Below are 25,667 nucleotides of genomic sequence, written 5' to 3' on the forward strand. Positions count from 1 at the left end.
CCTGGTGGCTCTCTGATGGAAATACTCAAGGAATTTGAGTCTTGATGCCATGACTCTAGAGCTTGGTGGCCTTGTAAACTCAAGGCATGAATATAAATTCAATGGGGCTGTGCAAGCCTTTTACCTGGCACTCAGGCTCACTATTTTCTGGACGGAAGTCTATGGAGAAAGTCACTCTTAACCTCTCTTGTCTTTCTGAACCTCAGCTCTTCCCAATTATAAAAGGAGAATAAGGGCTTCCCTGGCAGCCCAGTGGTTAGGACTCTGCGCTTCCGGTGGGAACTAAGATCCTGCCTGCCATAAGGCGTGGCCAGTAAATAGATAAATAAATAAAATGAGGATAATAATACCTATCTTGTAGGATAATCATGAGGACTAGATAAAAATTCAAATATCTTCATGATTATACAAATGAGCAGTGGGAAGTAATGCTTTTTACAAAAATTATTTTTCTTTTTAAAAAAATTTTTATTGGAGTATAGTTGATTTAGAAGCAATGTTTTTCTTTTGTTTTTGTTTTTTTTTGTGTGTGTGTTTTTTTGCAGCATGTGGGCCTCTCACTGTTGTGGCCTCTCCCGTTGCGGAGCACAGGCTCCGGACGCGCAGGCTCAGCGGCCGTGGCTCACGGGCCCAGCCGCTCCGCGGCATGTGGGATCTTCCCGGACCGGGGCACGAACCCGTGTCCCCTGCATCAGCAGGCGGACTCTCAACAACTGTGCCACCAGGGAAGCCCTGTTTTTGTTTTTGTTTGCGGTATGCGGGCCTCTCACTGTTGTGGCCTCTCCCGTTTGCGGAGCACAGGCTCCAGACGCGCAGGCTCAGTAGCCATGGCTCACGGGCCTAGCCACTCTGCGGCATGTGGGATCTTCCCGGACCGGGGCACGAACCTGTGCCCCTGCATCGGCAGGCAGACTCTCAACCACTGAGCCACCAGGGAAGCCCTAGAAGCAATGTTTTTTTGCAACCTGTGTCTGGTCCCTTATTCAGGCAACCATGCAACATGCTAATCTCTCAAAGCATGGCACCACTCTGGAGATACAAATTTAAGTTGAGGTCCACAAAGTCCAACAGCCTCCTGCAAGACTCATAGGTAACCCATTATCGGATTTCTTGTTTGGGTAGTTTTGGGGGGAAGATTGGCAACTGAAGCCTAAGGATGGTATTATACTACAGTTTCCCATTTTTCTGTTCAAATTACAACTTTAGGCAGAGGACCTGTGCTGAGTTAAAACACTATTCTGAAAGGAAACTGCCAGAGTAGGTAGGGCTAGGCTCTGGAGACCACAAAGACAGGTGCTATAGGAATGCTTGGGGGAGATTAGGGGGGATGCTTGCAAAGGACTATAACAGAGACTGCTCTGGGATTTTCCCTAGCCAGACCAAGCAAAGGGCACTAGGTATCCTGAAGGTACTTGAGGGGCCCACCTTGATTTTCCAAAGCCATCTGGTTGTAACCTGATTATAGTTTCAAGTATAAAGAGATTTGACCAGTGGGATTTGTTTTCCTGAAAGGTAGCCTGACTGTGTGTGACCTAGGACCTTGTAAGCCTGGGACTTTAGCCCAGGAACAATGAAGGTTTATTTTCACCATTGCCCCACCATCAGTTCCGCCCCTGTAAATCTCGAGCATTCTCAAAGTTGGGGAGGAGAATGAGGTCAGGTAGAAAGTCAAGTATGTAGGCATCCAGAGGAATGGGAAGCTATCAAGTTCTAAGGCCTCTACAGGTTATCATTTCATTGAATCCTCACAACATCCCCAAGACAGGTACTACTGTTATCATCTCCTTTCTAAAAGGGAGGAGTCTGAGTTAGAGAAGTAACACCTAAGCTTACTCAGCTGGTTTGTGGCAGAAGAGAGATCGGAACCACTTGGTGTTGTTCTAGAGTATGATCTTTCTGCTACAGGGTAGAGGTCCCCTGGTTGGGCCCAGGAAGTGGGAGAAGGAGGCTAATTCTCAGCACCATTCATTTTAAACAGGTAGGCTTCAGGATGCTTGAAAGCTGACTCAAGTTCCCATCCTTTCTGGAATATTGGCAAGAGTCTGACAACTCTCTGATTTCCAAGGTCATTGTTTCCCTCTTGCAATCCAGCACCGACTGGCTCTTTTCCAATCTTCAGGCACCTCATCCACCCACTGCCCTCAAAAATAACTGCTTAATGGGTCTCCAGTAACTCCACCCAACTCCTTAAGGGCTCCTGAGAGCAGATGGTCTCGGAGAGCCAAGAGAACTCATCCAACTTTTAAAAGTGATCTTTGATCATCTCTTTCCTTGCCTCCATTTTCCCATACGATCTAAGTTGACTGGTCTGCTTCACCTCACACAGAGCTCTCTCAACCAAGAACACACTTTGAGGGGCTTCCCTGGCAGCACAGTGGTTAAGAATCCGCCTGCCAATGCAGGAGACACGGGTTCGAGGCCTCGTCCGGGAAGATCCCACATACTGTGAAGCAACTAAGCCCATGCACCACAACTACTCAGCCTGCACTCTAGAGCCTGCGAGCCACAACTACTGAGCCCGCGCACCACAACTACTGAGCCTGCGTGCTGCAGCTGCAAAGGCCTGTGCGCCTAGAGCCCGTGCTCCGCAACAAGAAGCCACTGCAATGAGAAGCCTTCACACCGCAACGAAGACACAATGCAGCCAAAAAAAAAAAAAAAGAATACACTTTGCGAGCAATCAGTTCTGGATATAGAGTGCAAAAGTTGGGAGGGAAGGGGGGGATATCTGAAGTCAGAAGATTCAGACACACAGCTTCAGATCAGAACTCCTTTCCTGCATTCAGCTCATGACTACTGACTTCACCTGGTTGTCATGGAAACATCAGTCTCTCCTGGTGGCAAGCAGCACTTTAGAAAGCTTCACAGGCTACCATGGTAACACCAAAAAGAGTAAAGCTGCCTCCTCTCTTCGAGCGGTGAGGAAGAAATGGACGAGAGTGCTAGGAAAAGCAAGCTAGAAGGGACAGCCTCTGGAAAGCCTGGCTCTGACTTGAACTGAGGGGAATTAATTCAACTCAACAGATATGAAATATGTGCAAACAAAACAGTAATGAATGGGCTTCCCTGGTGGCGCAGGGTTGAGAGTCCGCCTGCCGATGCAGGGGATGCGGGTTCGTGCCCCGGTCCGGGAGGATCCCACATGCCACGGAGCGGCTAGGCCCGTGAGCCATGGCCGCTGAGCCTGCGCGTCCGGAGCCTGTGCTCCGCAATGGGAGAGGCCACAACAGTGAGAGGCCCGCGTACAGCAAAAAAAAAAACCAGTAATGAAAAAGACACATCTATGACTGGCTTCATCAAGCTATAACCATCTAGTAACAGAGTTTACAAAGAACTGTAAATAAAGGCAGAATAAGACCTACATAGGACCAAGAATACTGAAAAGGAAAATCAACTTCAACTAGGAAATCATCAGTCTTAAAGGACAGGATTTTGACCAGTAGAGAGGGGCAGGAAAAGAGAACAAGACAGCAGACATGGAAGTGGAAGAATTCAGGATATAATGAGAACTATAAGTAAAGAGACAGAAAAAGTGACACTTCCCCATGACTCCAAGGCTTTGGCTTCCACAGTGATGCTGAGGCAGGTTAAGATTAAGATCAAGGGATCTGAAGCTAGACTGGACTGAAATCCCAAACTTGCTAACTGCATAATCGGGGGACAAGTTAGTTAACCTTTGGGGTATCAGTTTCCTCATTAACAAAGTAAAGATAATAAAAGAATCTACTTCAGAGGGGTCGTTGTGAGGATTAAACAATTCAATACATATAAAAATGATTAGAACAATGCCTAACCCACACCAAATCCTGCATAAATGTAAATTCTCATTAATTGTTAACCATTCCACTTTTTGGTGCCAGGATAGCCTCTTCGCACTGTCCAAGTAATACTCCCCCCCACTTTTTTTTTTCCAGTTGCAGCATGCAAGCTTCTTGGTTGCGGCATGCATGCAGGATCTAGTTCCCTGACCAGGGATCAAACCTGGGCCCCCCAGCATTGGGAGCGTGGAGTCTTACCCACTGGACCACCAGGGAAATCCCTGTCCAAGTAATACTTCCTGATTCGCACCAGACTCTTTAATAGAAAACAGGGGCTGTGACAGAATACCTCCAAGTTTTTAGCTCATTTCCCTTCCTTATAAGCACCAAGACTAAAGGTTCATAGGTCACAGCCCTGCTTCCACTGGTAGCCCACAGAGCCTAAGAAAGAAGTAGGGTGAATCCCAATGTAAAGAACACAGCAGTTTAAAGAACGGGGAGGAATGCCACTGCCTTAGAAAAGAGAGAAGTGGACGCTATAAGCCGAAAGTCAAGTGAAAAATCCCATTTAGAATTGAGGACTCGTGGGGAAATTCTAACTGCGCTGGGAACAGACCTGGGCAACAGTCTCATCTCTACTCCCACCTTAGGCACCATGCTCAGGCAGGAGGTTGAGGGAGGCTCCTTTACATTAGGCTGGGCCCAGAGGCTGTTCACTGCCCCTTCTCTCCACTCCAACCACCCTCTACGGAAGGATGAATAATAAGAAGGCACTGAGTCACATGCAGTGACACTGGCTGTTACCCACTAGACGTTGTCACCTTATGTAGGTTAAGACTAGAACAGAAGTTGTCTTTGACATTCCCTTACTTCCACCCTTGTCTCTCTCCCAGCAAAAAGCTACGCAAGGCTCTAAGAACAAGGAGCAAGGAAGAACTGAGGTGGAAGGACCCAAAATGCAGGAAGGCCAAAGCAGCTAGGGATGGGAGTATAAGGAAACTGAGCAGTGGTGGGGGCCCACCTGAGGGCAGGAAAGCAAGGCCTGGGGGTACCTACAGTTTGAAGATGTTCAAGACTGCCATGAGGAGGCCTGGCCCATAGCCTCAGGAGGATGCATAAAAATGGTCTGCACTGAGGTCAGGTTGCCTTAGCAGCTGCATCAATAACTGCAAGGGACTGGGCCTTAGCCAGCTGCTCCTACCTGAAAATAACGTGGCCTCCTTCCCTTCTCCCAGGTCCAGAGAGCAAATTAGTACAGGTAAGGGGTAGGGGTGACAGTGGGTGAGACTGCAGCAGCCTGGAAGTCCCTCCAGAGTCCCAGTGGCCTTTTATGCCACAAGTAGGTTTCAGGTACTTAACACTGCAGTGTAAAGAGCAACGTCATAAGCTAACCACTAAAAAACCATCATTCTGCTTAGAAGCCTTAACTGACAAGTTAAAACCTAGCAGCAATTATCCAAATTTTTAGCATGACAATAAACTCTCAACATTCTGTTGCACAGAGACCAGTAAAGAATGGAGGAAGCTCACAGAGCCCTGTCCCTGAACTTCAGACCTTCTCCTTTTGATTGGTCCCTAGTTGGTGAGCCAGGCTCTGGACTAGCCCCTTGTTCTAAGCCTTACAAAGCAGGCAGAGGAAGGTGTGCCCTCACCTTTGGAAGGGCCATGTGTGGAATACTCAGCTCCCTGGAAATTCATCAATCGGACTCAGGCCTGTGTTATCAAAGCCATTGGAAAGAAGAGGTGGGGGGACTGAAAGGGCAAACAATGACAGACTTAAGGCCTGGGGAGCCCTGATGTATAATGCCCAAACCCCTTTGGATATTGGACTGGATGTCTACTACAAAAAGGTCCAAAGGTGGGTACAGAGCTCAACAAAGTAAGAATGGTGAGCTTAGAAGGCTTCTCTGGTACTTAAGCTCCTCAGGATCACGAAACACCCTTAGAGCAAGGTGCAGAATGTGCTACTGTCACACTGCCATCTGGTGGAAAGACAAGATCTGTCCCCAGGCAGAGAGAGGGAGCCTGGAGGTCTGTCCACTAGGCAGGGAGGTTTGGAGATAATCAAGATAAAGACAGAAGGAGACCACAGGGCATAAAGACCACGGGAGTATAAAGCAAATACAGATGGCATGTGTGCCTTTTGTCTGTTTTTCTTTCTAAAGATCAGATATTTAAAAAATTAAAATAAAGGAAAGAAAACTTAATAGCATTACAAATGTTTTATATCCCTAGAACCGTTCGTGGTTTTGGCTCAGGAGAAGTTAACGTCAGACAGACACACCACTGGACCGAGACCACACATGGGCAGCCGCCGCCACAACCGTGGGACCTGCCTTTTGTACAAAGTTTATATATATATATATTTATATTTATGTACACAGACACAAGGGTATAAAATACAGTGAGAAGGACTCACGTGTGCCCAGCTGGGCTTGAGCCCACAGTCTCCAGAGGCACATGGAAGTGGTGGAGAGAAGCAGCCTCCCCTCCATCCTCCCACCCTGGGCCAAAGGAAGGACAACTACACAAAGGAAGATGGAAGATACCAGAAAGGTACCCCACCTTTCACTGAACTCCCGAATGCCCCTAAGACATCCAAAATGGCTGGCAGGAGAGATCATTCCCACACCTCCCAGCAAGATGTTGAGCCCACAGTAGCAGTTCTGGCCCCAAGCTAAGGTTTAAGGCAGGCTTCCCAACACACATGTCTGTGCTATCTTCCAGGGCCCTTGTAGCAGCAAGCCAGCACTTTCAAGGTTCACTCCCTCAAACCCCAAAGTCCTCACAGACCAGAGGTCTTAAAGGTTTTCCGTGACAGACTGTACGGTAAAGGTGCAGGCAGGCAAAGAGCGGTTAGTTCCTTCAGTTAATGCCCTATGGCCTTCCCAATGGGGGAGGAATCAAGGAATCAGTAAGAGGTGGTTGTAAAGGGCAAGGAAGGTCATCCCAGGAGACGATAAATACAGAGAAACAGATGTTCAATTCAAGTGCAGATTCTGTTCTCTTCAACTGGCAGCTTTGCTCACCAGAGTCCATTCCCACTGCGGCTGCGGTGGGCAGGAGCTCTTCTTGGTGTCCTAGGGGGTCCCAGTTCCCCCACCGTCAATGTTCACACCCTCAGGATGGTTTGGTCCACAGAATGGAGAGAAGGGGCCATGGAAGGGTAGACGTGGAGAAGGGAGTGGCAGGACCCAGAGGCACAGGTAGGCAGTGGACTGCACCACTAATTACCTGTGGCATGGAGAAGATGTAAACGGGAAGCCGGAGGAAAGAAAGTAACTGTGAACACTGAAATGAGCTGGGCCTTGAGACTCACATGGTTTGGCGGGTAAAGAGGCTGGAAAGCTGGAAGCACTGGGAGGCGATTGCCTGGGAGGCGAGGTTCAGGGCCGGACTCAGAGCTGGAACAAAGAGAGACAAGGGAGTTAGCACAGAGCATTCCTGCCTTCCAGGCCCGACCCTTCTCTCCCTTTCCCAAGTCCAAGCCTACCAGTCAAAGCCGCTGGGTTCAGGGCCCCCAAAGGAACTGCTCCATTCAGTTGCAAGGCAGCAGCTTGGGCGGCAGCAGCGGTGGTCGGCAGCTGGATTCCAGAGCCTCAGAGGAAAAGACGAGGTGGGGTTAAGTCCTAACCCTTGATGTAAAATTCAACGCCATGTTCTTCACTCTGCAGAGAAGCCCTACCTTCTGCCAATTTGGCCATGAGCTGCAAACGTCCACACGCTGATCCCAGGTCCAGATCCTGGTCTCCATCAGGAAAAGTGATGTCTGTGCCACCATCCAGTCGCTCCGTCACATGGCCAACCCTCATAGGCCGACCAGCAAGCTCAAAGCCATTCAACTGTTCCAGGGCCCGGCGGGCACACTCAGAGTCAGAGAACTACAAGAAACCCGGGTCATATCAGGTACCTCCTGGCCACAGACATGCTCTCAAAGCCCCACTAATACTCTCTCGTCCTACTGTCCCGTGAAAATTGCATGCTCACTGTGGCTCAAACTTTTCTTTCCCAGGGAATGTGACCTAAGATCCCCATGCCTGCAAATGGTTCTCTAAAAAAGACCTTTTCCAGCTGACTCAAGGGCAATCGCTTTTCAATCTCCAGCTCCACTGAGAACCTAACAGTGCATCATTTGTAGGGAGCCCAGCCTGATAGGCCGTTTCACAAATGGGCATATCAAATGGAAGTAAGACAGGCTGAGATCCAAGGCTCCTGAGCTTTAATTTCAGCCCTCAGGACTAGTAAGTTTCAGTCCTTAGTCAAGAACAAGGAACGTGGAACTCCAGAGCCCAGGCTCAGGAAGGTACACACCCTGGTACTGAGAGCGAGACTGCACCCCCACTCCCACCCCGCCCCAGTGCGGCTGACTCTGGCCCACTGGCCAGAAGGCCTCTACTCTCTCGTCCCTTCCAGCAGCAGCACTAGCAGCAGCCTGGCATAAAGAGGATTCCCAGTCTGCTGTTTATGTGTCAAAGGTGTTGACCTAAAAGGCAGCAACACAAGGGCAAAAAGACCCCACAGAAGTCTTTCTGCATCTGAGTCACACAGGGAGCTAGAAAAGGTAATTGCCACCATGAACACCACAGCTGGCTTTATTTACTCTGGTATTACCTGTCCTAGGGCCTGGCATGTGGTACTGACAGTTCCTAGGCAGGTGGTATAGGTGGCTTGCTTTTACCAGATACTTCTGAGATGAGCAATTCCCACGGTAGAACACAACCTACCTCCCCTCTGCCCTGCAGGCAACTGGGGGGGGGGGTGTATGCTGCCTAGATTGAGCCCAGAAAATATCAGCTTCTATTAGACTTTGTGGCTGGCAGCCAGTCCTAGCCTGGAGTCACATGGGGCTGGAAGAACCAGTTATGGGAATTGGAAACAATTTTGTTGGAGTGTCAGGAAAAGGTGAGACTTGCCCACTATTAGGTGGCCTTACTGTTTTCCCTATAGTGGTATTTAAATATAAATATATTTCTCAATGGGGAAACTGCTTCAAACTGGGTAGGACCAGAGAGAAGTATATACCTTCTTATTCCCATCCCATCATGAAAATATACCAATTCTATAAAGCACATCTATAAAGGCCCGTACCTAACCTCCCTCATGCCCCCAACCTCTTAGCTGCAGCCTGGAATCGTTACTATTACCCAGAGAGCAAGCTGTAGCACCAGGGAAACTGGTTGACCTCCTGGACACCCCATACCAGTGCCACTGACAGAGTGTAGGAGCAAAGCCATGATCTCAAGCAATGCACTCATCTCAAGGGACAGAAGGCTAGTCCAAGCTTCAGGCACCAGGGTTTATGGGTCATTTAGACAGTTCCTATGGGAGGAGCATGAAGCTAAGCTGCAAAATCAGACAAGTGGACAAACCTAAACTAAAATTAAAAAGTTGAAGACTAGAGACTCACCGTAATAAAACCATAACCTTTAGAGCGGCCTGTATCTGAGTCCTTCATCAGGACAATATTATCAATCTGCAGAATAGAGAAAAATAATCAATAATCTTTTGGCTAAGCCACACCTTTGATCTTTCCTACCCAAACTGTTCTATTTTTTTGGCCATGCGCAGCATGTGGCACGTGGGATCTTAGTTTCCCAACCAGGGATCGAACCTGCGCCCCCTGAAGTGGAAGCACGGAGCCTTAACCACTGGACCGCCAGGGAAGTCCCCTACCCAGATTGTTCTAAATACCTCTAACTTTCTAACCAACCCATTACAGCTCTCCAAATCATTTTAAAAATGAGATAAAGCCCATCTCTTTCCCAAACACTTTTTCTGACTCATCTTACTTCATATGGACCCCATTATTTGATTTCATGGTTGCCTAATTTGTCTCCTGAGCAGTATGAATACAGAGATGGAGCCCAACTCCTCCAGCATGGACCCACATGGCCATTGTTAAACACGCAATGGGTTAATCATGGTCAGACAGAACGAGAAGGTACACTCGCCCTCCCCACTTTTTCCGATTCCCTTCAGAGGTTTCCCTCACTTTCTACTCACTTTGCCAAAGGGCTCAAAGATGCCCCGGAGCATGTCCTCAGTGATATTGAAGTGCAGGGAGCCCACGTAGAGGCGCATTGGTCCACCACTGCCCTTCTGCAGGTTGTTGGCCATGGCTGCCAGTCGGTTTTTCTCAGCCTGTGAAAGAAGGAAATGATGGGTCATGCCCCACACCTACCACCATTATCTCCATCTTCTTATGTCCATTTCTCAGGCTGCTCACCTGTGAGGCCTGTACAATGATAGGCACTCCCAGCAGCCGCTGTCCGGTCAGCCCAATGGCAAGTGGCACAGACTGGATCTCACAGAATTCCACATAGGCAATGCCCTTAGAACGACGTGAGTTCCGATCTGAGATGATACGTACATCTCGAACCTATCCAGGGCAAAAAGGAAATCCTGAATTGGGCATAAAGGGGGATGGATAGAAGACAGGCTTCTCAGAGACAACTAAGCGGGGGAAGAGGGTTACCTTGCCAACAGCCGAGAAAAAGTCCTCCAGGTCTCGAGGCCGAATGCGGGCAGCTAACTGCATACAGAACACCGTGCGGGCATCCCGCTCCTCAGGACTCAGATTATCAACTGGCTCCCTAAAGAGTGAGCAAAATCGTCGAGACCCTCCCTCCCAGTACTTTGGTCATCATTCTTCAGCTACCCTCAAGTACTACACATTCCTGTGGTTTGGCTCAAACCGCTTTTTATTCATAACTCACAATCCCTAAAAGAGTGCTCATTGTCAACTCACCTGACTGGGCTCTTCTCCCGGAAATGAGGACTCTTACTGTGTCCATACCTACGCCTACGGAACAGAGAACAACCAAACTGAAAACCGTGTCACCCACCTTTATCCACACTGGCCCAGCGCTGGGTCTTCCACCATGAGAAAACCAGATTACAGCACCTCATCGCACATGACAATTCTGAGTATCACCCCTCCAGTAACTGGGTCTCCTGCCTACCCCAAAACACGATACAAAGGTGACCTTATAAGCAAAAGGTGATACCCAGTGGCAAGTGGTGGACTCCTGTAGCGCACACGATCCTCACGACGTCGGTCTCGACTTCGTAACTCACTACCATGTCGACGTTCCCAGCTACGGCTGCGGTGACGACGCTGCCGATCTCGACTCCGGCTCCGACTGCTTCTCCGCCTACGACGGTCTCGACTACGACTGTGGACGGCAATGACTATTAAGCTCCTTAAAGAACAATCCAACCTTTCTGGTCTTTAATGTATAGCTTTCCCTGGTATCTTTCCATTTATAATTCTCAAAACCCAAGCGGCCCCAGAATGGCTGACCTGCGTTTTCTATCCCTGCTTTTACTATGGCTCCGACTCCTCTTCTTCCTGTGAAAGAGAGCATAAACTCTTACTACTGAGGTTTCATCACCTCTCCCAAGGATAAGAAATGACACTAAAGCAAGGGTGAAACAGAAAGCAGTGAAAGACCAAAGCCTAGAAGACAATATGGCAGAAGTTCACAGCAATGGCATGACATCAGTTTACACAGAGCCCTGAATGCTGTCAGGCATCTGAAATGGCCATTTTTCCCCAAAAAACCAAGCAAAAGCTCATGTTTCCAAATCAGAGATCCTCTTGCTATTTTACTCAAGTGAAATACTACATCGACGCTAGGACTGATCCACAAGTCTATCCACAAATCTACACTGGCAAGCGAAGACTAGAAGATCATTAACCCAGGTCACCATCATTCCCATGACCCAGTGGAGCCATTACTAAAAGTCAGAAGTCTTACCAGCAACCACCTCCCTGTTCTGGCCGTTTCTATAACGGACTCAGTTGCTTCCCCTCCTCAAGCTGCCAACCCATTTTCCTCAGGCCACACTCACCTGCCTGCCTCCCCACTGGCGCTGCTCCCACTGGTGCCACTGCCACTGCTGCCGGTGCAGCTGGTGCTGTTACTAGGGCTCTCCTTTTCAACCTCGTTAGTTTGCTGCTCATCCTGAGGGGTTCGCCAGGAAAATGACACAAGGTACCAGGTGGCAGACACACAGATTCCATTGGGCAAAGAAAGAAGTGGACAAGGAAGAAAGCTCATGAAATCGAAGCTCTCAATCATCTAAACAGTTTCTAAGCACCTGGATCTCCTAACAAAAAGAATAAGAGAAGAAGGAAGGAAACGACCCAAAAAGATCAGATTTTGAAGTCAAACCTTTAGCTACCCCAACATCTGTTCCACTAACATCCATTTCCCTGGAGAGTGAGAAATGAGAGTTATGTCTGAGATACACTGACCTCCTACTGTGTCACTGAGAGCTGTGAGCAAAGCACTGGTTCCCACCGCAACTTCATGTCCCCCCCACCCCCAGTTTTTGGGGCCCTTTCTGTAAGCATGGCCCTTGAGTATCGGCCTCCAGCAGAGCTTACTAAAAGATTATGCCTTGAGCTTCCCTGGTGGCACAGTGGTTGAGAGTCCGCCTGCCCATGCAGGGGACACGGGTTCGTGCCCTGGTCCGGGAGGATCCCACATGCTGCGGAACGGCTGGGCCCGTGAGCCGTGGCCGCTGGGCCTGCGCGTCCGGAGCCTGTGCTCCACAACGGGAGAGGCCACAACAGTGAGAGGCCCGCGTACCGCAAAAAAAAAAAAAAAAAAAAAAAAAAAAAGATTATGCCTTTTATGAAAGCCACTGCACATAATAAACAAACAGGGAAAGAAGATTTACAAAACGTTGAAACTGATGATCCACAAGTGCTTTTCCTTACCAGCCCAATTCCAAGAGTGAGATGGGGAATCTTACCTCCTCTTTTTTATAGGGAGCCTCCAGCATGGCCTCAATCACTATATCAAAGTCATCGGATGCCATTGTAGCAGATCTGAGGAGAGGACATCAATACATAAGAACCTCATTTATATTTTTCCTTCCCTTCCAGCACCCCACATTCCCTCCCCCCTCCAAGAAAGACTTCAGGATATACAGTTCTGTTTCTTGAACTCCAAAGGTACCTTACCCGCTGTTATTTACCCTATGTTTATTTTTGTACCTTACAGATCTGAACTAGTTCTGCTTTGTGGCTTAGAAAAGGTCAGGGGTCTAGAAGAAAACTGAATATCTAGGTAGAGACAAAATACAATATAGACCCTGTCCTGTGAAAAGAAAATGTTGGTACTCAAAATTACTATTTATTTTACAACAGACACTTGGCCTCCATTCTACTGTTCAAAATTCTGAATAAATAATTGGTTTAAACTTAAATTGGCACATATTTCCAATATAAAGGTAAGAATGCATGACTAAAAATTAGGAGCAAGAGAAAGCAATACCAGAATAATGCAGATTAGTCCTAAGCTTTTCCCCACACCACCGCCCAACACAAATAATGAGGGGATTCATCATTAAGCATTTTCTGTACAATACCAACCAGAGTTTGGGTAACTCAGAAAGACCATGATTAAGACAGGCTTAACCAGTCCCACTTTGAAGCCTTTCTGTCTAGGAAGGTACAGTAGGACCTCTCGCCTACCCCAAGCTTTCACATCTAGCAATGGTCTTTCCCAAGTCTGTCCACCACAGGTCTATAAATAAAAAAAAACAGACGACACCAAACAAAATCAATAGGATAAATTATTCAGAAATTACTGGTCTGAAATTATCAATATACGTAACATGAATGAATCTCAAAATAATTATGCTGAGTGGAAGGAAACAGGTTAAAAAAAGCATACATACTGTATGATTTCATTTACATAAAATTCTAGAAAATGCAAACTAACCTGTAGTGACAGAAAGCAGACCAGTGGTTACCTAGGGATAAGAATAGGTGGGAAGGGGCTAGGATGAAAGGATTATAAAAGGGCATTTTGGAATTTGGGGGGTGATGGTTTCATGGGTGTTAACTCATATCAAAACACATCAAACTGTACACTTTAATGTGTACGGTTATATTTTATATCAATTATATCTTAATAAAGCTGAAAAAAAAACTAATCTAAATACTTTCTATACATGGAGGTTAATCATAATTAGACTTTCCATATCCTCAAGAGCTTTGTCCTCTTTAAAGCAGCTAACGCATCATCCAATCATGCTGTCTTGGTTGCCCTCAAGAGTCCATAGCCTATTTTGATGATTTAATAAAAGTAATCATTATATCAATATCTATCATTTATAGTACCTAATATTGCTAGGCACTATGCTAAACATGTTACAGAGATAAGATTCTTGGAAAGAGCCAGCCAATAAAACTTACTTGGAGCCAAATTTAAGGCTTAAAATGGAAACCAAACCAAAATAAAATAGGTGTGTCTAAAAACCAGTGAACTCAATCTCTTATACTAACACCTTACATTTATTTAACAATCAATGGTAACATATGCTACAAGCAAATACTGGATCTAATGCACAGATGAGGGACTTCCCTGGTGGTCCAGCGGGTAAGACTCCGTGCTCCCAATGCAGGGGGCCCAGGTTCGATCCCTGGTCAGGGAACTAGATCCCACATGCATGCTGCAAGTAAAAAGCCCATATGCCGCAACTAAAGATCCCACGTGCCTGAACTAAGACCCAGCACAGCAGAAAGGAAGTGGGGGGAGGGAGGAAGGAAAGAAGGATGGAAGAAAGATTTTAAAAATGCACAGATGAAAAAACTGAGGTTCTGTGAACTGCCCAAAGTCACAAAGCTCAAATGGAGGAGCTGACCCTTGATCATAAATCTTCCGACTCTTAAGTCTAATATTCTAACAGGTTACTGCTCTCTCATGTGGTTTATAACTTAAACCCTAAAGGAAATTTAAAAAAGAAAAGTACACAGCTTACCAAGATGTCTACTTTTAAATATATACTGACCTGAAGAATTAATGTTCTGATAGGTATATCAAAAGAATCAGTCCCATTAGTCACACCTATTGTGTGGCTTACAGATACTCAGCGTGTAACAGTATATGCTACAAAATATTAGAAACCAGGCTGACTTTAATATATGTTATCTGATTTTAGTATATGCCAGCATATATCTTAACATATGCTACTGTGGGAAAAAATGGTTCTAAAAGTAAGTTTTTGATCTACAAGCTCTGTTCCTTTCATTCTTTTTTTTTTTTTTTTTTTTTTTTGTGCTACGCGGGCCTCTCACTGCTGCGACCTCTCCCGTTGCGGAGCACAGGCTCCGGACATGCAGGCCCAGCGACCACGGCTCATGGGCCCAGCCGCTCCGAGGCATGTGGGATCTTCTCGGACCAGGACACGAACCCGTGTCCCCTGCATTGGCAGGCGGACTCTCAACCACTGCGCCACCAGGGAAGCCCCTTTCATTCATTTTGGCTGCCAAATCTATACAAATTTTCTAAGTGTCATAACGCTTCTCTTTTTTACAGTCTGCCTTTAACTCTCCAAATGAAATGCTTCAAGAACTGCTCTTTGTTGAGTGCTAGTACAGCATAGGGATAACTTAACACCAAAAAAAACTTTCACGTAAGTTGACAAATAAACCCCTTCCTATGGAATAAAGTTTTCAGACTTCAGAAACAAATGAATGAATCTATTTAAGCAGACATATATAACACCAGCACACTTTGAAACTTGCAATCTTGCTGGGTTTAGTCTTTCTAGATGTCCTAAAAACAGAATGTCCCAAACACTATGTGCTTTCACGTTGGGAGTTTTCAAACTCTTTGAGTCCTAACTTATGGATCAAAGTCCACTCAATCCCATACATTAAAATATTATAGTGCTTTCTTCCAACCCTGCTTCAAAAACTACGTTAGAGGCCCATAATCATGGCACTACGTGGACCTTGTCATAGCACAGACAAGACCCAAGCCAGCACTTAGGCCCCACTGCCGCGGGGGCAAAGGAGAGTGAAGAACCACTGTCAGCCCCATCAGGCAGAATTCACCAAACGCTGGAGTCCCAGAGGTGATGGTAGCGCCATCTCCTGGGTCCGGTAACTGAGCTGGGCACAAACATCTCCAAACTGAGGACAGCTTAATTAAGAACAAAAAACAATCAGAAAGATAAAAACATTCCCCATGTTCTGTAACAGCCAAGGCCACGCTTCAAAAAATGGTCCTACAAGTTACCGACTGGCAGCATCTCTGCGAGGGCCAGTGTCCCGATTCTAAACCCTCGTATGTGGCCCCATTATGCTCCTCTACCGCCACAGGATGTGTGCACACAGTGGCCAACATAATGAACATGAGTCTTTGAGAGGCTGAAGATTGAGGAAGAAGCCTCAATTCCCTCATCTCTGAGTGGTGGCACTAGGGGCTGAAAACGGATCCCACATGTCCTCTCAGACCGTGGTGGGTCGATGCTCCCTCCACAGTGTGGGACACCCTAAATGTCAGGGCTGCGGGGACCTGGAAAGAGATCAGTCATTGGGACCCTTGAAACAGCATCTTCATCGCTAAAGGATGTAGCCACGAGGGTGCCGATGGACTACAGTTAGATAACGAACACTTCCAGATCAAAGTAAACAAAAAATGTTTTTAATTTTAAAAGTTTGCCCAATTCTGCTCTTGACGCCATTTTCTGCCTGTGACGTCAGGGGGAGGCGCCGTGCGGCAACGTCACGCATAGGTGACGTTTCGGGGGGGGACCCGGTTTCGGGGTTTCTTACCAGTTCCGGGTCCCCGCTGGGTGGGGGGGTCCCGGTTCCCTTCGTTCCTTTGGGTGTGTCGGGGGACGCGAAGCACGGCTCCCTTCCAGAGACTCAGCAGTAAGAGCCCCACTACAACTGGAGCTGCTCCTCTTCCCGCAAAATGGCGGCAACTCCGCTGTCTTCCAGCACCTTTCCCAATCTGCGCAGGCGCCGAAACATTCAGGTGGCGGAATTAATCTCACGGGTTTCGCGGCAACACTCCAAAGTACAGATTTTCATTGGCTAAAATCTGAGCATGGGTGGAGCCAAGCTCAAAGGTCTCTTAGCAACCAACAAGTTCCCATTGATTGGCTAATCTTTCCGAGATTCAGGGAAAGCAGAAGCGTCCTTAGGTAGCCGCCTATCGCTCTCTCATTGGTTAAATGACTTGCGGAAGGCGGGGCAACCGGGCAGAGCACCGGAGAAAAGGACCCTCCGACTCGCTCCCGGTTCTCATGTAGACTAGGCTAACACCGCGGAAGAGACTATTGACGTCCTTGGCCGTCCCCACTCAGATTTGCCGAGGACCTCACGTCAGGCTTCTCTGGGACAGCTTTCTGGAGAGCAACTGCATTTGCTTCCCGTGGGGAGGGATGCTGGGCTGCCCATCCCCATTGTGTCATACAACCCTCCCAACCGCTGCCTCGTTTCCTCGGCGCCTGGATCTCATGTGACTGTCACAGATTTGTCTTCTTCCGCATTCTGCCTGGTCCTACAGCTCATATACCTTCAGTTCAAATCAGTGCCCCACACACCTCCCACCGCAAGGGTAAACTTGAGGCATTTTCTCAGGTGACTCTGGGTGCAGCAGTACTCAGCCCTCTAGCCAAAAAGAGAAGGAACTGATGTCCACCCTCATGTTGCAACGTCTTCCAGAACCCCCAGAGCCTTCAGCTGCCTAATACAGCTGCCAGAAAGATAGCTGGTTATAACATGGAGAGGGCCATGGAGTCACAGGAACCGTGTTGAATCCTGATTTGAATACTAACTTTATATCATTGTACCAATTCAAATTCCTCTTCTGTAAAATGTAGAATTGGACGAGATTATCTCTTAGGACTTCAAACTCTAATCCTATGATTTTATTCAAATAAAATAAGTGGCTTCTTGCTGGTGAAGCCTGGATGACTTCCAGTTTCTCTCCCAAGAGGTAACAGAGGAGCTGGCAGTACAGTAGCTCAGGAAGGTGGAAGGGAAGCTGGCTTCACTCACTACCCTATCTTTCTCCATGGCAACAAACTCTATGCCTCCTCCCCCAGACAAGAGCCTAATCTCAGGTCCTAATGGACAAGACCTCTCTGTAGCTGGTCAGAAAGCCTATAATTGGGAGTCCAAGAGTCACCACTAAGCTTCTTAAATAGGAAATAAAGCTAGGCCCCTTCAAGTCTTGGATAAGAGCATAGATCTGAATATGTGTAAGTAATGGGTGGAGAAGCAGAGGCAGGGGGCAGCAGAGTTGGAGCAGGAAAGGCCATAACCTCACTTTATTTGTATTTCCTCCTTACACAAAATCATCAAAATAGGAACAGAGATGGGCAGAGAAAAGGGCTGAAAAGTTGTTCAATCCACATGTTCTCAGGGCTATCCCAGGGAGCACTTGAGGCTGAGTGCCTGTTGGAGTAGCCACAGATTCAACATGAATTCCTCATGCCCTGGCCTGAAGTCTTCACAGATTGGTGGCGTGAGCCCTGCAATTCTCATCCTTTGCCCATCTTGATGTAAGGCAGGAAAGTGGACTGAAATGCTCCTTTCTGATGGGCAAGGCAAATCAGAGCCCATGGTGTACTGCACCTTCTGTGCTACAGGAGCAGAACCTGAAGCTGCTTCCAAGGTTCTAGACACCTGCACGCAGGGCTAGAGGCCAATGGTGTAAGAGCGGCCTGTGGGGTTGTGAATAGCAGAACAGACTGGTGCTGTCACAGCCCACTCATACCACACCTTCTTGGAATTGCTGCATCGCCAGAAACGCACACAGATGGTCTGGCCTTCACGCACGGTAATGGGCTGCTGTAAGAAGAAAGACATGGAGGTTCAGGGTGGAGCTAATGAATTTTATGTGGCAATGTACTAAGCTAGGTGTGGAGATAAAATGATCAAATGACGTTCCAACCCTCATGAGGTTTATTTGAAGTCTATCAGAACAAATAATCAGAAATGAACAGACACTGAACAAATAATCAAAAGTGGGATGAACACTGTGAACAGGGATAGGGTGCTATGAAAACACCTATGAAAGTTAACACTAACCTAGTCTACAAGGTCAGGGAAAATTATCTGACAATAAGAATGTTTAATGAGACTTGGAAGATAAGTCAGCTGAGTCAAGAAATGAGCCAAGAACTTTACAGGCAGAGGACAAAGGTGTGAAACCGCGAGGCAGGAAAGAACATGGGGCATTAGAGGAACCAAAAGAAGGTCCATAGGACTGAAGCAATGTAATCAAAGGACAGTGGCTGAAAAGGCAGGCAAAAACTAGATCACACCAAGTCTAACAAAGATTTAAGACCTTATTGTAGGGCAGTGGAAAAATATTGAAGGGTTTTAAAAGCAGGAGAGAGATAGGATCAGATTCATGTTTTTAAAAGATGACTCTTGCTCCAGGTAGAGAATGGACAGAAGAATAGCCAGAGTAGGCGTGGGAAGCCAGGCAGAAGGCCCCTGCAGATATCCCAACATCTACAACAGGATCCAAGAGCACGTGAGAGCAGTAGAACATGGGTCACAGACAAGCATCATCCTGGGAGAAGGGAAGGGGCAGAACACCAATGACAATAGTTACTCTTTAACCCAAGGAGCCTTAAAGGTGATTCCTACCTTAATGGGGAAGAGGATGGGAAACCATGAAAACATCCCAGGAGAGTGAGTCTCTGGACGGATACCTAAGTGGACAAAGTAATTTAAAAAACTGAGTATAACTGATTCACTTTGCTGTACACTGAAACTAACACAACATTGTAAATCAACTATACTCCAAAAAAATTTTTTTAAATTAAAAATTAAAAAAAAATTGAGGTCTCCATGACTCTGCTTTTTGCCTAGATTGAGGAGAATCTCTTCTGTGAACACAGAAGCAAGTAATCAAAGATCCCCATTCACTGATTCCTGGGTTCCCTGTGACTCTAAATGAAACATGTACATACGCTACCCGAAACATGTACACACACTGCCCAGGTAGCATACTCTTATACTCCCCATCTACTGCCCTAGACACTTACTCAGAGTGATGTCCTGATAAAGCACAGTCTCAAAGTAGCCTGCAAAGCCATGCAGCACTGTGTTCACCTCCACGGGAAACTCCAAGGTGCAGTAGCGGTTGTTGTCAATCATAGGATCTGTCAGGGAAGAGTGGTGTGGGTGATGAGCGGCCAGAAACCCTAGACAACTTGGTAAAGCATGAGCAGGAACCAGGAAAGGAAGCCCTGATAGAGACCAGATAGAGCAGACTCAGGACAGCAAGGGAAGAAACCAGGAGGATGAGCTCTCACGCAACCAGTCAGAGGACAGCCATGCAGGAACCCACCTCTGTTGGGATGGCTGAAGGTAAAACAGGGCTGGGGTGCAGACAGCTGGTGGAAATTGTGCAGTCGTACCACGTAAGGCATTTCAAACTGGGCCTATCCCGAGAGAGAACAAGGTCTGGAGAAGACAGGCAAGAGCTACCTAATTCCCCAGGGAATGCAGCTCAAGCTTTAGGGACACAGACGAAGATAAAAACACAGGGACTTCCCTGATGGTCCAGTGCCTAAGACTGCGCTCCCAATGTAGGGGGCCCAGGTTCCATCCCTGGTCAGGGAACTAGATCCCACATGCCGCAACTGAAGATCCTAGCACGCGGCAACGAAGATACCATGTGCCGCAACTAAGACACGACGCAGCCAAATAAATAAATATTAAAAAAAAAAAAAAAAAGAAAAAGATAAAAACATAGTTTCACTTCAATTGCTTTCCCACATCCCCAACTCCTTCATCTCTTCATCTTCTCCAGTGGAAGAAAACACTTATGCTGACAGAGAAAAAGAAAAGGACTAAAGAGAAAAGAGTCCTCCAGAAGAGAGTAGCTCTTTACCTCAGGGTCGCGGTCCTTTTCCCGACAGGCTCGGACCTCATTGTACAGCTTGGAGGAGGAGATGGGAGCTAGAAAGGAGGTGTACTCCCCAGGGATGCTCACGCCATCATCTGCAGAGCGGGAGAGTCACATTACTTCCCAAGGGATGGAAATGGTGCATCTGTACTGAAAGCTCAGACCTCCCATATCAAAATAGACCCAGGCAGCTCCATGCTATCACATTCCCAGGCCAACCTGCTCCTAACTCCTGCCCTGAGGGATTCTACTTCTAGGTTAATTTAGAGTCACACAAGAGTAAAACTGGAAGGAACCCAAGGTATTTTAATCTAGTGGTTCTTAACTTTCTTTCCTTTAAGATCCTAATGAAAGCTAAGCCCAAACAAAGTACATATGTCAGCTTAGGAAGTCTACAGATCTCCGATTAAGAGTCTCTGCTCTGGTCCACTCCCCTCATTTTACAGATGTGAATACCGAGGTTCAGAGAAATTGCTTCATTTGCTAAGGGCACTGACCCAAGTCTGCCCTGCCTTCCCTAAACTTTGTAACCTCCTCTAGGCTGCTGCCACACCCACCCCTCCCCAGTCCCATCCAGCCTTCCCAGTTGATAATCCAATCCCCTTACTCAGTACACCCCAGCCTGGAGGCACCTTTTAGGAAGTGCTGGGCTCCATCCAGGCATTCCGGTGACAGCTCATTATCAGCGAAGGACCCCAGAAGCTCACTGACAATGATATCCGCTTTCTCTGGAGCCACCCATTCCCGCATATCCGATGAGACTACTGTCACCTGGCTTCCCCATTCTTCAAACTGCCAGTTCTCCAGCCTAAAACAGAGATGATACAAGTGAGGATAAGATAAGAAAAACTGACACTGGGGACAAACTTCCCAGCAAAAAAGGTTGCTACTCACGTCACCACAGCATTTGGGTTCTTCTCCACAGCGTACAGCTTTATCCGCCGGTCAGCCTGCTTGGCTGCCCTCAGGGAAGCATTCACCAGGGGCCCCCGGCCTGCTCCCAGCACCATCAGCACTCTAAGAAAGAGAGGGAGGAGTCAAGCTGACTCTGCATGTAGAGAGGCAGGCATGCAAATCTCTGGAATCATGGGGAGAGCACTCACTGGACATTGGTGTCCTTCTCTTCCTCTGGCACTCGGTCTAACAGACATTTATAGATGGCCTGGGGGAACGAGGGAAGACCTCATGGCTATAATGCCATCCTCACCCAGGTCATCCCGGCCCTGTGCTTGACCCCATCTGGGACCCACACTGTACCTGCTGGTATTGAGAGTATTTGATAGGGTCCTTTTCAAACACTTCGTATGTCTGAGATTCCAGATTATCCATCAGTGGCTGACGAATGAGAGGAAAAAGGCAAAGTAAGTTAGCCAGTTTCTGGCAAGGACAATGCACCAGAATACCAAAACCTTCCCACTGCCTCCTGAGCTTTGGTAGGATTTTAGGGCACCTGCTCTCAAGAGACATTTCCTCCCCCCACCTCCTTCCTCTCAGTGTACTCCAGACCCACCTGGAGTGGGGATTGCAGGTAGTCTTCATAGCCCTTGGCAAAGAGTTCGTAGGCATTGGGTGGAGGTCGATTCTGGCTCAAGTATTCCAAGTACTGGAGGTAGGAGCAGAACTCTTTCTCTGAGTGGTGGTTGGTGCCTGTGATGATGAACTGCACCTCCAACTGTGAGAATAAGTCAGCCCATCAGACACAGTCCTTGTACCAAGAGGATATTATTATGGTTTATGGCCAAAGAGCTCTAGCATAAAATAAGGCCCAGCTCACCAAATACCAACAAAAGCATCAAGAGCCCTCCTATGCCACATAATCATCATCCTGGCTCAAGAGGCCCATGGATTGTTGCTATAACTTTTTTTTTTTAATTTATTTAATTTATTTATTTTTGGCTGTGTTGGGTCTTTGTTGCTGCGTGCAGGGCTTTCTCTAGCTGCAGGGAGCCGGGGCTACTCCTCGTTGCAATGCACAGGCTTTTCCTTGCAGTGGCTTCTCTTGTTGCAGAGCACAGGCTCAGTAGTTGTTGTGCACGGGCTTAGTTGCTCCGCAGCATCTTCCAGGACCAGGGATCGAACCCATGTGCCCTGCACTGGCAGGCGGATTCTTAACCACTGCACCACCAGGGAAGCCCTGTTGCTATAACTTCTTAAATGAAACTTTCTGCAAAGTTTTCATGAGATCTGGTTCCTTTTGAAATGTTTCTGGGCCCTCTACTGCTATTTGCGTTTTTGCGTCCAAGACCCCCAACTTTGCCGAAATTACTCTCCAGAAACTAGAGGGGCAAACCCCACAGAGGGAAAAAACAAAATAAAACAAAGAACACCCCATCATACATATGTGAATAAGGCAAGAGGATTAGCTGCAGCACCTTTAGAACCCTTCTACTACACACCTTGAGGAGTCGGAAGATCAGCCTCTGGTGCATCTTAGAAAGAACAGGAAATCCCTTCTTATTCGTCAGGAAAATGCTGGTGGGGAGAATGGCTGCTTTGATGGGCTCCCCAAGCCAACGATCAATGACATGATTAGATGGGAGGTCAGCACCAATTTCAAGAGCTACACAAGGGAAAAGAAAGACCTGTAAATCACTGATAGGTCAGAAGCCTTTCCTTGCTCTTTTGTGCAAGATCTGTCTACTCCTTAAGAGCAAGGCAGACCTAAGGCACAGAGAAAGTAGCAAAACTGCCCAGCAGACAAGTGTACATGAGACCCCTGATTTTTGGTCACAGAAGGTCAGAGAATGATAACCTATCCCAGGATATTTGTGGACTTACCCACCGCAATCCTCTTGCTATAATCACACAAGGTCCGGAAGTTGTGCCACCTGTCCAGAGTCAAATACAGAAAAATACAGTCAAATACATATGGCCCACCAATCACCATACCTCAAGGAGACCTTCCTACAGGTTCCACTCTGTACTTCCCTCCACCCTAGCCTTTGCCCTGGTACAGCAGCAAAAGGAGACATACCACATCCATGTCTTCTCCTCTCCACTGTACTCCTCTGTGTGTGAAGTTGGCGCATTCTCAATTATATCATCTCTCAGGTCCTCTGGTGCCACCAATGGCACCCGCATCCAGAACTGCACATGAACAATAAATAGGTTCTGTACCCTATTTAGAACTGTTTTGAACTCATTGGGTCCAGAAAGCTTCCTTCAACTAAAAAGACCTTGATCCAGATTTCAAATTACTCCCTTTACATGCTTTTCCCAATTTGTGATTATATGTATGTGTACATGTATCTTGTGCATATCCTTAAGTAAGTATCTGCCTTGTCTTCTATCTGAATATTCTATATATTTTATAATTCTCTGCTTACCACTTTTAGTTGTGGGTAGGCAGTACTGACATTTCAATTCTGCCAAATCCACCTTTTACTGAATGGCTAGGAACAAGAAGGTACTTAGCACAGCCTGACTACCGTAATATGCAGCAGGAAAGGAGGCCCTCAGGCATACCATGGAGGAGTGGTGGCCAGTGTGGATGTGGTTGGTCAAAACTCGCGCCAAGTTTGTGTTATCTTCCTGATTTAGGGGCAGCAGGAAAGCTGGAAGACCCAAATATGCCCCAAAATTCAGCTCCTGTAACATAGCCTGGAATGGAGATCAAGAGAAAAAAGTTAAGAGCAAGCAATTCAAATAGCTTTAACTGCATTATATTAGATTTACCAAATTATGGAGGGGGGAAATACTACTCTCCCCATCCAGCTTGTTTACAGACCTGATCTTTAAAAAAATTCATTGAAGAGGTCAGTCTTACCGCCTCGGAGTTCCTGCGGATCTTTTCCACTTTTGAGTCTGGACGAATCCATGGAGAAAGCTTTCCCACAATTAGTGTATTCCAGTCTGCACTCCCCCACCCAAGAAAGACAAAGACTGAATGAGGTTCAGAACTTTACTCATTCAATTTCTAGTTCTTAACAGGGACTAGAGAGTTAGAGATGAGAGACAGACTTGTTCTATCACAGATACAGGACAGGAGAGCCTGACGCAGAATAGGGAACTAAGGCTTTTAGCAGGTAAGCAAGGAGAGAACAAGAGTTATCTATATCCCGGGGGGAACCAATATATCCAAGTCAAGAAAGGAAGAGAAGGAAGGCACTGATAAAGCATAAGTTGTTATTGCCTCTAATAATTAAGGGGTATGTGGGATGGTCCCTACCCCTTCCTGACAGCAGTAGGTCTGATCGTGTCTGGGGGCCCGGCCGATTCTTAGCAGGTTCCTGAGTGAACTCCCTCTTGAAACGCGGGTGGAACACAGGCATGCAGAGGAAATCAAACCTACAACCGCGACAGACCCAGAATCGTAATGTAAAGACAGCAGCCCAGACATCCAAGCAATTGGACTAGGCTATCTAGATTCTGCACAACCCTTTCAGCTGCCGTCAGTCATCCGACTGGACTGCTGAATTCAGCCCACCTTGAGGCATATCACTTCCGCTGCACTGTGCCTCAATTTCTCCCCGGAACACAGCCATGGAAAAGATAAGTAAAGAGAAACGATGAAAATCCACACCACGTGGACTTTCTATTCTGCTGTCACTGGTTTTCCAAGACTGTCACATCCAGATCTGCACCAGTACTGCACAAGTTTCCCCCCTCAAGGTTTTTCTCTCCTCTCCCTAGCCCCCTCTTACACTCTCAGACGATAATCTCGCTCGCCATGGCCCTGGAGGTCTGTACGCCCCCTGTGTGAGTTCACCTGATAACTCCCCTGACTTTGGGGTTCAGTGACCCCACGCCCCCAACAAGTTTTTTTTCCTCTCTCTCACGCTCCAGGGCCCGAGACTTCTCCCCTCCAAGGACTAATGGTTTCCCCCGCCCTCGTCGTATCCACTCCGACCCCCTCACCCCTGCCTCTCGGGAACGACTGGTCTGCGCCTCTCTGTCCCCGAGTTCGGACCCCGCATTCCGCTCGCAGAGGTCCAGGCCCTCACCCCTGCTTGGCCACAGCCCCCAGTGTGTCAGCTATTTCGGGGACGCAATTCAGGTCCCTCCCGCTGGACACGCGACTTCCACTGGCACCGCCGACCGCCATCGCCGCCATCTTTCCCCTCGCGCTGTCCACGCCGAGATTCCCTGACACTAGCAGCCAATCACAAAGCCGAAAAAAAGCCCCCAAAAGGCGGGACGAGTCTCCCTAACAACCAAAGCGTCTTCCACGGCTCCGGAGCTGGAGGAGGAGGGGTGGGGAGTGGCTCTTCCCGCCAATCGGCGGGCT

At 47.5% G+C, this 25,667-nt stretch overlaps 2 protein-coding genes across 12 annotated transcripts; both read right to left on the reverse strand.

Annotated features, from left to right (window-relative positions):
- Positions 1-5,965: 5,965 nt before the first annotated feature.
- On the reverse strand, positions 5,966-16,460 carry RBM23 (RNA binding motif protein 23). Of its 9 annotated transcripts, XM_022553525.3 has the most exons (15): positions 13,496-13,572; positions 13,246-13,297; positions 12,522-12,597; positions 11,613-11,725; positions 11,062-11,109; positions 10,766-10,933; positions 10,507-10,560; positions 10,234-10,351; positions 9,985-10,137; positions 9,762-9,899; positions 9,166-9,231; positions 7,444-7,639; positions 7,252-7,356; positions 7,078-7,162; positions 5,966-6,992 (listed from the first exon to the last, which is right to left on the reverse strand). In XM_022553525.3, exons 3-15 carry the CDS (start codon positions 12,585-12,587, stop codon positions 6,989-6,991), a joined length of 1,314 nt encoding a protein of 437 aa, XP_022409233.1. In that variant the 5' UTR covers positions 12,588-12,597; positions 13,246-13,297; positions 13,496-13,572; the 3' UTR covers positions 5,966-6,988. The 9 variants fall into 9 exon arrangements, with proteins under 9 accessions (XP_022409233.1, XP_089761678.1, XP_030619311.1 ...); XM_089905552.1 differs by having other exon boundaries at positions 13,246-16,460; XM_030763451.2 differs by having other exon boundaries at positions 13,144-16,460.
- PRMT5 (protein arginine methyltransferase 5) lies at positions 14,787-25,617 on the reverse strand. 3 transcript variants are annotated; one of them, XR_016391511.1, is made up of 18 exons: positions 25,384-25,617; positions 24,609-24,727; positions 24,207-24,292; positions 23,906-24,040; positions 23,415-23,527; positions 23,219-23,268; positions 22,837-23,000; positions 21,951-22,112; positions 21,698-21,775; positions 21,544-21,602; positions 21,335-21,457; positions 21,073-21,248; positions 20,426-20,535; positions 19,880-19,973; positions 19,575-19,691; positions 19,174-19,238; positions 16,339-18,366; positions 14,787-15,703 (listed from the first exon to the last, which is right to left on the reverse strand). XR_016391511.1 is itself a non-coding variant. In XM_022553608.3 (17 exons), the coding sequence occupies exons 1-17, from the start codon at positions 25,491-25,493 to the stop codon at positions 18,214-18,216; spliced, it is 1,914 nt and encodes a 637-aa protein (XP_022409316.1). In that variant the 5' UTR covers positions 25,494-25,617; the 3' UTR covers positions 14,787-18,213. The 3 variants fall into 3 exon arrangements, 2 of the variants coding, with proteins under 2 accessions (XP_022409316.1, XP_022409317.1); XM_022553608.3 differs by having other exon boundaries at positions 14,787-18,366; XM_022553609.3 differs by having other exon boundaries at positions 14,787-18,366; positions 25,298-25,395.
- Positions 25,618-25,667: the final 50 nt, after the last annotated feature.

Source organism: Delphinapterus leucas, chromosome 2 (assembly GCF_059928025.1).
Source record: "Delphinapterus leucas isolate spDelLeu-1000000601 "Yukka" chromosome 2, BTC_Dleu_Yukka2, whole genome shotgun sequence".
Classification (NCBI taxonomy): Eukaryota; Metazoa; Chordata; class Mammalia; order Artiodactyla; family Monodontidae; genus Delphinapterus; species Delphinapterus leucas.

What these genes read in the sequence shown, in the direction of transcription:
- RBM23 (XM_022553526.3), bottom strand. Translation starts at nt 13,581, where the DNA reads ATGCCCTTTTATAATCCTTTCATCCTAGCCCCTTCCCACCTATTCTTA. An exon ending in AGTCCACCACTTGCCACTGG is followed by an intron (nt 10,561 to 10,765) that starts GTATCACCTTTT and finishes TCTGTTCCGTAG; the next exon opens with GCGTAGGTATGGACACAGTA. An exon ending in AAGGTTATGGTTTTATTACG is followed by an intron (nt 7,640 to 9,165) that starts GTGAGTCTCTAG and finishes GGTTTCTTGTAG; the next exon opens with TTCTCTGACTCTGAGTGTGC.
- PRMT5 (XM_022553608.3), bottom strand. Translation starts at nt 25,493, where the DNA reads ATGGCGGCGATGGCGGTCGGCGGTGCCAGTGGAAGTCGCGTGTCCAGC. An exon ending in TGATCTTCCGACTCCTCAAG is followed by an intron (nt 22,113 to 22,836) that starts GTGTGTAGTAGA and finishes TTATTCTCACAG; the next exon opens with TTGGAGGTGCAGTTCATCAT. An exon ending in CCATCCTCTTCCCCATTAAG is followed by an intron (nt 18,367 to 19,173) that starts GTAGGAATCACC and finishes TTCTTCTTACAG; the next exon opens with CAGCCCATTACCGTGCGTGA.